General features: G+C 45.2%; 1 protein-coding gene across 1 annotated transcript in view; it reads left to right on the top strand.

Moving 5' to 3' along the window:
- Nucleotides 1-13,785, top strand: part of poln (polymerase (DNA directed) nu) — a 98,301-nt gene that overhangs the window by 72,460 nt on the left and 12,056 nt on the right. The window contains exons 5-6 of the mRNA XM_055630559.1: nucleotides 6,261-6,375; nucleotides 13,755-13,785. The exon at nucleotides 13,755-13,785 is cut by the window's right edge and continues 52 nt beyond it. Coding sequence (XP_055486534.1) covers nucleotides 6,261-6,375; nucleotides 13,755-13,785 — 146 coding nt within the window. The remainder of the gene's footprint in view (nucleotides 1-6,260; nucleotides 6,376-13,754) is intronic.

Here is a 13,785-nt window from a genome sequence, read left to right as displayed (position 1 = left end):
GGTCCTTGATGATGCTGCCAGCCTTTTTGAGGCCGTGACTGCGATAGATCCCCTCGATGGTAGGGAGGTCAGAGCCGATGATGGACTGGGCTGTGGGTCCCTATCCTACCCCTTCCAAAGTCCGTCGGTCGATCTCACTTCTATACTCTGACTCGTCCCCATCAGTGATACGTCCCACAACAGTGGTGTCATCAGCGAACTTGATGGTGGAGTTCGCACTATGACCGGCTACGCAGTCATGAGTATAGAGTGAATACAGCAGGGGGCTGAGCATGCAGCCTTGAGGTGCTGCCGTGCTGATTGTTATCGAGATTGACACTTTTCCACCAATTCGAACAGTCTGTGGCCTGTGAATGAGGCAGTCGAGGATCCATGACCCTTCTATCCGCATTCTCCAGAGATGCTGCCTGATCCTCTGAGTTACTCCAGCACTTTGTGCTTCATTTTTGTTCAAGGCAAGTTAGGAAGTTAGTAAAGCCCAAAGGAAACGTCAACAACCTCGGGTTTTTTTTAGCACCTTTTGTTGTGGTGCATATCCTATACATATGACATTTAAACACTCTTGAATCTTGATCTGAGGGTGACCTTAGGCAATGATCCGTATGAAGGTTGAAAGCGGGACAATCTTTCTCAGAGATCCACTTTCCTTTGATTGCAAACTGCCACCAGGATCACATAACGTGTACCAGTTCAGTATATTTACGAGGCAAAAGTTGTTCTACTGGAAAATTCTCTCATGGTCTGAATATTCATACCCTTGTGATAACACAAGCGGAGGTGTGTCGGCCTGCCCTGCATAATGTGCTTCGGAAATAGATTTGCTGGTCAGTTTGTTTGTAGAGGCAAATTAAGGAAACCCATGGCAGCAGCTAATCATTAATGCAACTCAAATCATACAGCGGTGTCCTGTAGCTGCTCCTCTCAGCTTAGAAGAAGGTCTGAAGAAGTCAGAGTCTGAAGAATGTCACCTATCCATAACTCTCCAGAGATGCTGCCTGACTTGTTGAGTTACTCCAGCAATTTGTGTCTTCTTTTGTAAACCAGCATCCGCAGTTCCTTGTTTCTGCATCCTCGTAAATATTTTCTGTACTCTTTCCAGTTTATCCTTGACTTCATTAATGACAAAGCCTGCCTGATCCAGACTTTTAATATCTTCAATGGTTCAGCCTCCACGCTCTCTGGAGGCACAGTGGCACAACGGTAGATCTGCCTCGCAGCGCCAGAGACCCGGGTTTGATCCTGACTAACGGTGCTGCCTGTGTGGAGTTTGTACATTGATCATTAGTACCCTGATGATCATTAGTATTTTGCCATCAGAAGGGTCTCGACCCGAAATGTCACCCATTCCTTCTCTCCAGAGATGCTGCCTGGCCCACTGAGTTACTCCAGCATTTTGTGTCTAGTTTCACTTCAAAGTCTTTTGAAGAGCGGAAACCTCAACGTCCTCTCTCCAGACCGCAGGCTCCCACATACAGCAGCATGTTGACGATCAAGAAACTTGTGTTAGCAATGTTGCCGAAGGAATAAATATCTGCCAGACCACTATGAATACCTCCCAGCCTTTCTTCAAAGTCATGTTATTCTCTCAGAAGAGCAGACAGAACACAGAACATGCGAGAAGCTGTGCCTCAGACTGTGGCACTCCTGGTACACAGGCTTGGATTATAGGTTCAAACATCTGCCCAGGAACATGAATAGACAACCCCCTGCTTTAGAGCTAAAAGAACCACCAGCTAAAGCACAACTGACACCCACAAACCCTGCATCATCTTAGACATAGAAGTGTGCTTTACAACATATCACATAAGGCGGCACAGTGGCGCAGCTAGTAGTGCTGCTGCCTTGCAGCGCCAGAGACCCTGGTTCCATCTTGACTTCAGGTGCTGTCTATGTGGAGTTTGCACGTCCTTTTCTCCCACATGCTAAAGATATGTGAATTTGTAGGTTAAATTACCTCTGTAAAATATGTAGGAAGTGAATGAGAAAGTGGGATAGCATAGAACTAGTGTGACCAGGTGATCAATGGATGGTGTGGAATTGGTGGGCCGAAGAGCCTGCTTCCATGCTGTATCTTTCAAAAAATTTATATCTTTATAAGAGGTAGACAAGCCATTCTGCCCCCAATCTTCATACCGACTGGCTTGATCCCATATACAATGATCTTGTTTATCTGCATTGTTGGTCCACAGTCTTCCATGCATTGTCAATGCAAGTACGCATCTAAGCCCACCTCAACAACGGGAACTCACAGATCACCTTTTGCACTAACAAGCACTTGTTTTTTTCTAATGTTCAAGAAGGAACTGCAGATGCTGGAAAATCGAAGGTAGACAAAAATGCTGGAGAAACTCAGCGGGTGAGGCAGCTTCTATGGAGTGAAGGAAATAGACAAAGTTTTGGGTCGAGACCTTCAGACTGATGTGGGGGTGCGGGGAAGAAGAAAGGAAGAGGCGGAGACAGTGGGCTGTGGGAGAGCTGGGCGAGGGGAGGGGAAAGAAGGAGAAAGCAGGGACTACCTGTTTTTTTCTAATTATATTTTTCCACAAATGTCTTGCTTTCAGTTTAGAGATACAGCCTGCGCATGCCAATCATCGATCACCCGTTCGCACTGGTTCTTTGTTATCCTTTTGTAATTTCACATCCAATCCCTACACCCCATGGGGCAATTGACAACCTCATACAATTGTACGTTCTCCCTGTGACCACATGGGTAGGACTATTTCTTGGAGCACAGGAGGATGACGGCTGATCTTATAGAGGTGTACAAAATCATGAGAGGAATAGATCAGATAAATGGACAATGTCCATTGCCCAGAGTAGGGGAATCAAGAAGCAAAGGACACACTGTAGGTTTAAGTAGAGGGGGGGGAAAAATTCAATAAAAACCTGAGGGGTAACTGTTTTTACACAATGGTGTGGTGGATGCATGGAACGGGCTGTCAGGGGGAGTAGTTAAGGCAGGTACTATCATAACGTTTAAGAAACATTTGGACAGGTACATGGATAGGATAGGTTTAGAGGGATGTGGGCCAAATGCGGGCAGATGGGACTGTAGATGGGGTATGTTGATCAACGTGGGCAGGTAGGGCTGAGGGTCCTGTTTCCATGCAGTATGACTATGATTCTCTGAATGAGTCATAGTTGTACAGCTTGGAAACAGGTTCTTCGGCCCATCAAATCTGTGCTGATCATCAATCTTCCATTTTAACACCAACCCTACTCGAACCCATTTTATTCTCCCAATATTCTCATCAGCCGCTGTTAGGCAATTTGCAGTGGCCAATTAACTTACCAATCAATAGAAACAAGGAACTGCAGATACTGGTATACAAATAAAGGCACAACATGCTGGAGTAATTCATCTCTGGAGATCTACCAACCCGCATGTTTTGGGGATGTTGGAATAACCTAGGGCACAGAGGCGGCACAGTGGTGCAGCGGCAGAGTTGTTGCCTTATAGTGCCAGAGACCCGGGATCGATCCTGACCATGGGTGCTGTCTGTACGTCTGTCTGTTTGTACGTTCTCCCTGTGACTGCGTGGGTTTTCTCTGGATGCTCCAGTTTCCTCCCACATTCCAAAGATGTACAATAGTTTGTAGTTTCATTGGTTTCTGTAACTTGTCCCTCATGTGTAGGATAGAACTAGTGTGCGGGGATCGCTGGTCAGCACGAACTCGGTGGGTCGAAGGGTCTGTTTCCACACTGTATCACAAAACTAAATTAAACGAATCACCAGGAGAAAGCTACCACTGAGAAAATGCACAAAACCTCGCACAGACAATAAAACCAGGGAAATCTGCCAGTTGGCTCAAATATGGAAGATTGACTGTATTTTACTGTATTTGTAACCAAATAAAATTCACAGTGCAATTCTACAATTTATCACATGGTGGCTAATGGCAACAAGAGGAGTTGAGTATAGGAGCAAAGAGGTCCTTCTGCAGCTGTACAGGGCCCCTAGTGAGACCAGACCAGGAGTATTGTGTGCAGTTTTGGTCTCCAAATTTGAGGAAGGACATTTTTGCTATTGAGGGAGTCCAGCGTAGGTTCACGAGGTTAATTCCCGGGATGGTGGGACTGTCATATGTTGATAGAATGCAGCAGCTGGGCTTGTATACTTTGGCATTTAGAAGGATGAGAGGGTATCTTATTGAAACATGTAAAATTATGAAGGGATTGGACATGCTAGAGGCAGGAAACATGTTCCCGATGTTGGGGGAGTCCAGAACCAAGGGCCTTAAAGCTTAAGAATAAGGGATAGGCCATTTAGAACGGAGATGAGGAAACACTTTTTTTACCCAGAGAGTTGTGAATCTGTGGAATTCTCTGCCTCAGAAGGCAGTGGAGGCCAATTCTCTGGATGCTTTCAGGAGAGAGTTAGATAGAGCTCTTAAAGATAGCAGAGTCAGGTGATAAGGGGAGAAGGCAGGAAAGAGGTATTCAACGTGGATGATCAGCCATGATCACAGTGAATGGCGATGCTGGCTCAAAGGGCCGAATGGCCTACTTCTGCACCTATTGTCTATCGTCTATTGACAGAGTCCAATTACCCTACAAACCCGCACGTCATACAGCGTGGAAACAGGCCCTTCGTCCAACTTGCCCACACCGACCAACTACACTAGTCCCACCTGCCTGCGTTTGGCCCATATCCCTCTAAAACTGTCTTATCCATGTACCTGTCTAAATGTTTCTTAAACGTTCTCCAGAGACGCTGCATGAGCCGCTAAGTTACTCTGACACTTTGTGACCTTTTGGGTAAACTAGCATCTGCAGTTCTTTGTTTCTCCTTCTTGAATGCTGTCCGTTTCCACCACTCTCCCCAGCAATTCCAAATACTCACTGCTCTCCGGGCGATAAAGATCCTCCTCAGATCCTCTCTAAATCTCTGATTGCTCACCACTTCTGATCATTGGCACCTTGCTGATCAACAGCTCCCTGCTGCTGCTGCATTGTTGATCATTAGTACCCTGCTGATTATTAGTATCCTGCCATTTTGCTGGATGTTGCAAGGACTCCAGGGCCTGAGCTCGAGGGAGATGTTGGGCAGGCTAGGACTTTTATTCCTTGCAGTGCAGGAGGTGGAGAAGGGATCTTATATAGAAGTATAAAATCATGAGGGGAATAGGTAGGATGAATGCACGGAGAGATTTTCACAGGGTAGAGGAATCAAGAACAAGAGGACATAGGTTTAAGGTGAGAAGGAAAAGATTTAATAGGAACCTGAGGGACAATCTTTTCACACAGAGGTTGGTGGGCATGTAGAAGGAGCTGCCAGGGGAAGTGGTTAAGGCAGATACAATAACAACATTTAAAAATACATTTGGACAGGTACATGGACAGGAAAGGTTTGGAGTGATATGGGACAAACATGGACAAATGGGACTAGCTTCAATGAGGCATTTTAATCAGCTTGGATGAGTTGGGCCAAAGGGTCTATTTCTGTGCTGTATGACTGCATGACCCAATAACCCTGAAAATAGTTTAATTTATCTTACCAAGCCATCATTTAATGTTGAGTATGGGATTCACATATCATTATTAATATTCCCTATTGTATGAAGGATAATTCCATCGCTCTCATTTCTCTTTAATCAGGGTACCACCCCTGTAAATCTCTTCAGCACAATATATTGAACTTATTTTGTAGTTTATTATCATGTCTACTGAGTACTATGTTACATATCAGTTGTTGTGCTGCAAGTAAGAATTTCATTGTTCTGTTTTGGGACAATATGACAATGACAATGACAAAGGTTCAGAACAGTGACACAGCGGTAAAGGTGCTGCCTTACAGTGCCAGAGACCCGGGTTCGATCCTGACTATGGGTGCTGTCTATACGGAATTTGTACGTTCTCCCTGTGACTGCGTGGATTTTCTCTGGGTGCTCCGGTTTCCTTCCATGCTCCAAAGACTTACGGGTTTGTAGGACAAAGACGTTCAGGTTTGGTTTGGTTAAAAAAAAATTGTAAATTGTGTGGGATACTGCTAGTGTACGGGACGATCGCTGGTTGGCGCGGACATGATGGGCCAAAAGTCCTGATTCCGTGCTGTATCTCTAAAGTCTAAAGACACGAACTCACTTGCCATTACCATTTCCTTGTGTCCACAACCATTTATTTGAGTTTCTAACCAAATCTCCAAGCAGCCGTTTACAGTGAGGCAGCATCAGAGCTGGGGGAACAAGTTCCTCAGGAACGTCAGGAGAGTAACACGTGACCACCTCCAAACAATTTACAATTTTATTTTTTGTTTCAGATTTTTCCCACATTGAACTGCGCATCCTCGCACACCTCACCTCGGATCCGGAGCTTCTGAGACTCTTCCAGGAGCCGGAGCCACCGGATATCTTTTCCACTCTTGCTTCTCAATGGTAGGTGAGCAATATCCACACCAGGAGGGTTCAAATTGGCACAACTGACGGGAAGCTGGCCAGCAGCAGTGTGACTTACACCACTGCTGGCATCATATCACAAGCACAGCTGCCAGAAATGATTCAGAGCCACAAGACAGTCATCCTCGTCTAATACATTAAAATCAGTCCACTGCTTGGTGATGTATAGGTAGCAGCAGTAGAGTTGCTGCCCTACAGCACCAGAGACCCGGGTTTGATCCCCACTACGGGTGCTGTCTGTACGGAGTTTGTATGTTCTTCCCAGGAACCGTGTGGGTTTCCCCTGGTTGCTCCTGTTTCCTCCTACATTTCAAAGACATATAAGTTTGTAGCTTAATTGGCTTTGGTTGTAAATTGCCCCATGTGTATGATAGTGCTAGTATATAGGGTGATCGCTGGTCGGCATGGACTCGGTGGGCAGAAGGGCCTGTTCCATGCTGTATCTTTAAACTAAACTAAACTAAAAAAATTGGGCTTATAGGGTCGGAGACACAGGAATTGCAGATGCTGGAATCTTGAACAAATTGCAAAGTGCTGGAGGAACTCAGCAGGTCAGGCAGCTTCTGTGGACGAAATGGACAGATGACATTTCAGGTCATAGTGTCGTAGAGTTATACAGCACGGAAACAGGCCCTTTGGCCCAACTCGTCGATGCCGACCAACATACGTAAGCTAGTCCCATTTGCCCATGATTGGTTCATAACCCTCTACGCCGTAGCTCCTCATGTACCTGCCCAAGTGCATTTTAAATGTTGTTATAGTACCTGCTTTAACTAACTCTTTTGGCAGCTCATTACATATACCCACCACCTTCTGAGTGCAAAAGTTTCCTCTCAAGTTCCTATTAAATCTTGTTCCCCTCACCGTAAGCTTTTCCCTTGCTTATCAATAATCCGACTAGACACAACACTTTGTGTTGCCAATGCTTTGTGTTTCACTCGGCAATCTGTATTGGGTGAGGGAGAAATATTGGCCACTGCGGAAAACTCTCTGGCTCTAAGAATATAGATTATGGGCACTAAATCAGAAAATCGCTTCACTCAGAGGTTGGTAAGTAAATAAAACAAGCTGCCAGAGGAGGTAGCTGAAGCAACAACTACAATAGCATTTAAAAGACATTTGGGCAGGTACATGGATAGGAAAGATTTAGAGGGTTATGGGCCAAACATGGGCAAATGGGACTAGCTTAGATGGGGCAAATTGGTTGGCATAGACCGAATTGGGCTGAAGGGCCTGTTTCTGTGCTGTATGCCTCTGATTCCAGACTCAGACTTGAACATAAATAACAATGTCTAGAGGGATATTCTGCTGCAGCATGTAATGGAACAATCTACAAAATATCTGATTGAAAGTAAAACATGGGTGCAAAAAGCAATACTAAAAAAACAGTAACTGATTCATTGAGACAACTGCCACTCATGGTATATTCAAAGCAGTAATTTGCACTAATCAACTGTTACATTGAGGGATCTCAGCATAAAACAAGATGTCAAGCAGTTGTCTGTACGACGAGATCATGAGTGGATGTGACAGGGTGGTGCTCTCACTGATCAGCCTTAAATAAAACCCCTGGCCTGAGTTATAGACATACAGCGTGGAAACAGGCCCTTCAGCCCAACTTGCCCACTCCAGCAGTGAGACTAGTGTAGATGGGGCATCTTGGTTGGCATGGGCAAGTTGGTACGAAGGGCCTGTTTCCATGCTGTAATGGGGGGAGATATGGAAGAATATAAGATGAAGAGAGGGATAGATAGGGGTAGTCAGTCAGAACTTTCCCCAGGGTGGAAATGTTAAAGACTAGAGGGCAGAGCTTTAAGGTGAGAGGGGGAAAGGACCAATGCCTGTACCAACCAGGATATCCCTCCATTCCCTGCACTGCCATGTGCCTATCCAAAAGGCTCATAAATGCCACTATCGTAACTGCCTCCATCACCACCAGGCCCGGTAGCGTGTTCCTGGCGCCCACCACCCTCTGTGTAAAAGACTTGCCCGCACATCACCTTTAAACTTTGCCGCTCTCACCTAAAGGTGCAGTGTGAGGTCTGGAGCAGGAAGACTGTTGTTGCTCCCTGCATCAAAAGCATGTTGAACCAAGTTGTCAGGACCCCTGTACCTTGCCTGCTGAGATCCTTCCTGTACCAGTAGAGTCTTGCTTCCAATGGTGCCCACTCTGGAGAGGAAACAGTTACCCGTCTCTTTGCAGAGTTGAGAAGAGGGACTCGAGATAGATGTAAGGGTCCTTGCCGCAGTTTATCCCGAACAGCTCCCTAACAGAGTATTCTCTGATTTATGGGCTGTTCCCAGAGACTGACAGCGGTTTCTGCTGGAAGACCATTACTTGGATGAAAGGCGCTCTTTGGTCTGCCCGAAACCTGCTGATCTCCCAGCACAGTGAGGGAATGTTGCCGACTGGCCCGCTCGAGACTGCAGGAGTACATGCTGAGGGACGCACTTAAGCTCAGTGCAGCCAACGTCAAGATTCTGTGGGGTCCTTCTGCTGCTGGACATTGAGGGGCAGTCTGGTGGAGACCCGCCTCAAACAAGGGCAGGGATGTCTCCCCAGGTACTTTGGTAGATTGATTGAAATACACAGCATGGAAACAGACCCTTTGGCCCACCCAGTCCATGCCAACCATCAATCACCCCTTCAGCTCAATGTTACCCCAAATTTGCAAACACTTCCTACACACTAGGGGCAAATTACAGACGCCAATTAACCTACAAACCCACAAGTCTTTGGTATGTGGGACGAAACCCATAGGGTCACGGGATGAACAAACAAACTTCACATAGACAGCACCCGAGGTCAGGATCGAATCGGATCCTTGGTGCTGTGAGGCAGCAGCTCTACCCGCTACGCCACTGTGCTGTGTGTAAAGAAAAAGGCAGGCGGTAACACTGCTGGATATAACACCAACAACATTGAATGTTTTGGCACTAAGAATGCTGCACGGTTTTTGTTTTGTTTATACTTTTTAAATATAAAAAAGTATTGTTTTGTTTATACTTTTTGAATATAAAAAAAGTACAATTAAGAGAGCGGAAAGCGCCGCTTCCTGACCGGCTGAGCTCCTCCAGCACTCTTGATTCCAGCATCTGCAGTCTTTTGCGTCTCAGACTCCTACTGCAAGGAGTGTTGCACAGAATCGCGTGAAGTGCAACCTCCTAACTCGCCTTGATGTGGTTTATTTTTCTGCGGGGCCAGTCTGCCGCGGAATGGATGGTTGAGGACAGGGTTTTATTTGATCTGTCTGCCTCTTTTCCCTGGCCGGGTTACAGCGCGGCGGCTGCTAACCTCAATCTTCGTCAGTGGTGCAGGGCGCGCAGTGAACCCGCGGCGGCACAGTGAACTGTCTGTCGCACTCTGCATCCGCACTCAGGCAACAGAAGAAGAAGCGGCAGAGTTTCACATTAACACTGGGACTGGGACTTGCAATCTCCCTCCTATTAACCAAGGCAATGCCATGTGACACCGGGGACTCGCTGTCAAACAAGCCGAGAGCGCGAAAGCTTTTCATCTGCGTTAGAGTGCCTTGCTTATAGAGAGAGTCAAGAGCCAAGAATGTTTTATTGTCATCTGTCCAAAACAGAACAATGAAATTCTTACTTGCAGTAATATGAACACATGGTTCATCTAGATAAACAATACAATAAACAAAAAGTTCAGTATGTGTGTATGTATGTGTGTGTTTATATATGTATACATACACATTCATATATACATACATACATACATACATACATACATACATACATACATACATACATACATACATACATACATACATACATAAAGCACGCAAATAAACAATAATAGTGCAAAAAGACCAAACCAATGCCCACAAATTATTGAGCTATGCAACATGGAAACTGGCTCTTTGGCCCACTTCAACAATGCTAACCCTACCGGACTGGTCCAATTGCTGGCATTTATCCCATTGTCCTCTAAACACCATGTATCCACATAAATGTCCAAATTAATTTTAAAGTGATTTAGGTGGTACAGCTGCTAGAGCTGCTACCTCACAGCACCAGGGACCCAAATTCGATCCTGACTACGGGTACTGTCAATTTGATATTTACCCATTCTCTCTGTGACCCTGTGGGTTTCCTCCAGGTGCTCCTCTTTTCTCCCATATCCCAAAGACGTGTAAGGTCATTGGCTCTCTGTAAATTGGTCTTAGTGTGTAGGGATACAAGATACAAGATACAAGATAGATTTATTCATCACACGTGCCAGATGGCACAGTGAAATGAAATTCCCATACAGCCATACAATTAAAAAAAGGGACACAACACACTATAGGGTTTGACATAAAACATCCCCACACAGCAGAATCAAAGTTTCCCACTGTGTGGGAAGGCACCAAAGTCAGTCTCTTCCTCCATTGTTCCCCGTGCCCTCCGCAGTTGCCGCTACGGGCGGCCCGATGTTCAGGACCGCTCGCCGGGGTGTTGTAAGTCCGACGTCGGTGCTGCGGGACGTCCTCAGCGGTGTGGACACCAGAGTCGGATGAGAAAGTGGGATAACATAGAAACTAGTATATTCGGGTAGACACAAAATGCTGGAGTAACTCAGGCAGCATCTCTGGATAGAAGGAATGGGTGACGTTTTGGGTCAAGACCCTTCTTCAGATCATTGATGGTCGGCATGGATTGTTGGCCGAAGGGCCTGTTTCCATGTTGCTTCTCTAAACTAAACTTGACTAGGTTTAGGTTTATTGTTGTTACCTGTACTGAGGTACAGTGAAAAGCTTTGTTGTGCACGCTATCCAATCAAATCAGCTAATAGTATGCATAAATACAATCGTCAAACTCAAGTACAATAGGTAAAGCAAAGGCGAAGATATAGAGTGCAGAATATAGTTCTAATCATTATAGCATTCTCCCCCACCTAAGTCATCCTACTAGTTCCTTCCTTGTATCCCTGGTGTTAGCACATCTTCCCCAGCCAACAATGTGTCATTATGAACTCCACCCTTCCTCAGGTCATCTTTTGGTGGCCTTGTTTTGTTCTGGCATTCACTATCTTTCAGTCTGATGAAGTTCCGACCCGAATCGTCACTTATTCCTTTTCTCTGGAGATGCTGCCTGAACTGCTGAGTTACAACAGCATTTTGTGTCTATCTTCAGTATAAAGCAGTTCCTATATCAGTATTCACTTGTCATTTCACTGAGTACTTGCATACACATGTAAATTGTTTCTCATCAGTTTTGTCATCAGTGCAATTAATAAAAACAGAAATAAATACTTACAAGTTAAAAATTATCATCTCTAAAATAGAACTAAAATAGACCTAAAACAGACATTCAGACAAAACAATCGATCCCTAACATAGGAGCAATTTAAAGTGCTGTTCAGTGGCTTCACCTTGACTGGTGACTGGCTGTCAAGGTGTTGGGGGCGGGGGGGGGGGGGGGGGTAAATGTGGGGTTGTGTGTGTTTGGGGAGGGGACACAGTCCGTTAACCATTTTTATTGCTTGTGGGAAGAAGCTGTTTAGCATCCTGCTGGTTCTACAGCTGATACTCATGTACCTCTTCCCAAATGGCAGGAGGGAGAAGGTGTAATGGGAGGGGTGATAAGGGTCCTTAATGATGGATATGGCTGCGGATTCAGTGCTTAAGGTAGATCTCCAACAGGAAAGGGAAGGGGGCACCACATTGCATCAGTTCCATAGTTAAAGTCCAATGTCCACAATGGAGGAGAATTGGATAGTACCCAGCTTATGTAAGGTTCATTCAGAAGCCTGATAACAGAGGGGAAGAAGCTGTTCCTGAGTCTGGTGGTATGTGTTTTCAGCTTCTGTATTTTCTGCTGTGCGGGAGCGGGGAGCTGGGTAATTGTGCTGACGGGCCTGTGTGGCATTTTGAGCAGAACACAAAGTGCTGGGGGAACTCAGCAGGTCAGGCATCGTCTGTGGAGGGAAGGAACAGCCAATGTTTTGATTTGGGACCCTTCTCCAGACTGATTGTTGTAAGGGGGGGAAGCTGGAAAAGAGGTGGGGGTAGGGCAAGGCCTAGCAAGTAATGGACTTGTGTTCCATTTGTGGGCACTATTGTGAACACAAGCTGCTGCGGTTATTTACTCTGAAGGTGTAGGAGTGAATTAATCACTTCAAGGTAGAAATTACTGTCAGCATTGTTATAACTTGTGCTTAAAAACCATGAATTAAAGTACCTCTCCTTGTGTTGGTGGCAGCGGAGGCAGCAATTGAAAGTTATTTGTTAAACTTCCCCATGGCAACAACGCAAGAGATATAAAAACAGATGGTCAGGCAGCATCTGCAGGGAGAGAATTAGTTAACGCCACAAACTCAGGACAAACTGGGCAGCAGAGCTGCTGCCTTACAGCACCAGAGAGTCGGGTTCGATCCTAACTACAGGTATTGTATGTACAGCATTTGTACGTTCTTCCTGTGATGACGTAGGTTTTCTCCGAGTGCACTGGTTTCCTCCCACGCTCCAAAGATATACACTTTTGTAGGTTAATTGGCTTCGGTAAAAAAATGTAAATTGGCCCTAGTGTGTAGGATAGTGCCAGTGTATAGGATCATCGCTGGTTGGCGCAGACTTGGTGGGACGAAGGGCCTGTTTCCACATTGCATCACACTATGTCTCCCTATGAACAAAACATTTCAACAGATGAAATCTTCCATGAACTGTGTCGCTTTATGAACTTTGGTTTATGCAGTATTATGGTTACCTAGCCTTATGGTTAATAATCTATTGTATTTTTGATTATTATATATTATCTATGTATTATTGCAGTGAAGGATCCATTAGGCTGCAGTAAGTAAGAATTTTGTTATCGGTATTCATATGTACTGTTGTCGGTACATGTGACAATTAATCACTCTTGATTCTTGAGAACCCTATTTCTCTCTCCACAGATGCTGCCTGACCTGTTGAGTACTGATAACCCTTGTTATAACAGACCACGGGGATGGGGGGAATGGTGTTTGTTATCATCGATTGTCTGCTATAATCAAGTAGTGGCGGGTCAATATGTATGGTATTAGAAAGACAGGCAATAAACATACACTAAACAAGACATCCAATAAACAGGAAAGGATGCAAAATACATAATATTTTAAACATTGTAAATACATTTTTAAAAGTTAACATACTGGAGGCCATGGTCAATCACCGCAATGATAATTTAAAGCAACAAAGTGAGTAAACACTGTAAACAGTATACGGACGGATGCCTCGGTTGCAACCGAGTTTGTCCGCTGTAAACAAAATCCATTATAAAGAGGTCCGTATTAATGAGGGTGGACTGGATTTCCATTCGACAAGATTGGAAAAAGTTGCTGCCTACCAAGGTTTGTAAACCCTGCTTTGTGCCCTTGGTAGGAGAGGAATCCGAGTGGACCAGGTGAAGCTT

Source organism: Leucoraja erinacea, chromosome 3 (genome assembly GCF_028641065.1).
Source record: "Leucoraja erinacea ecotype New England chromosome 3, Leri_hhj_1, whole genome shotgun sequence".
In the NCBI taxonomy this organism is placed as follows: Eukaryota; Metazoa; Chordata; class Chondrichthyes; order Rajiformes; family Rajidae; genus Leucoraja; species Leucoraja erinaceus.
This window is presented reverse-complemented; position numbering and strand designations above follow the sequence as displayed.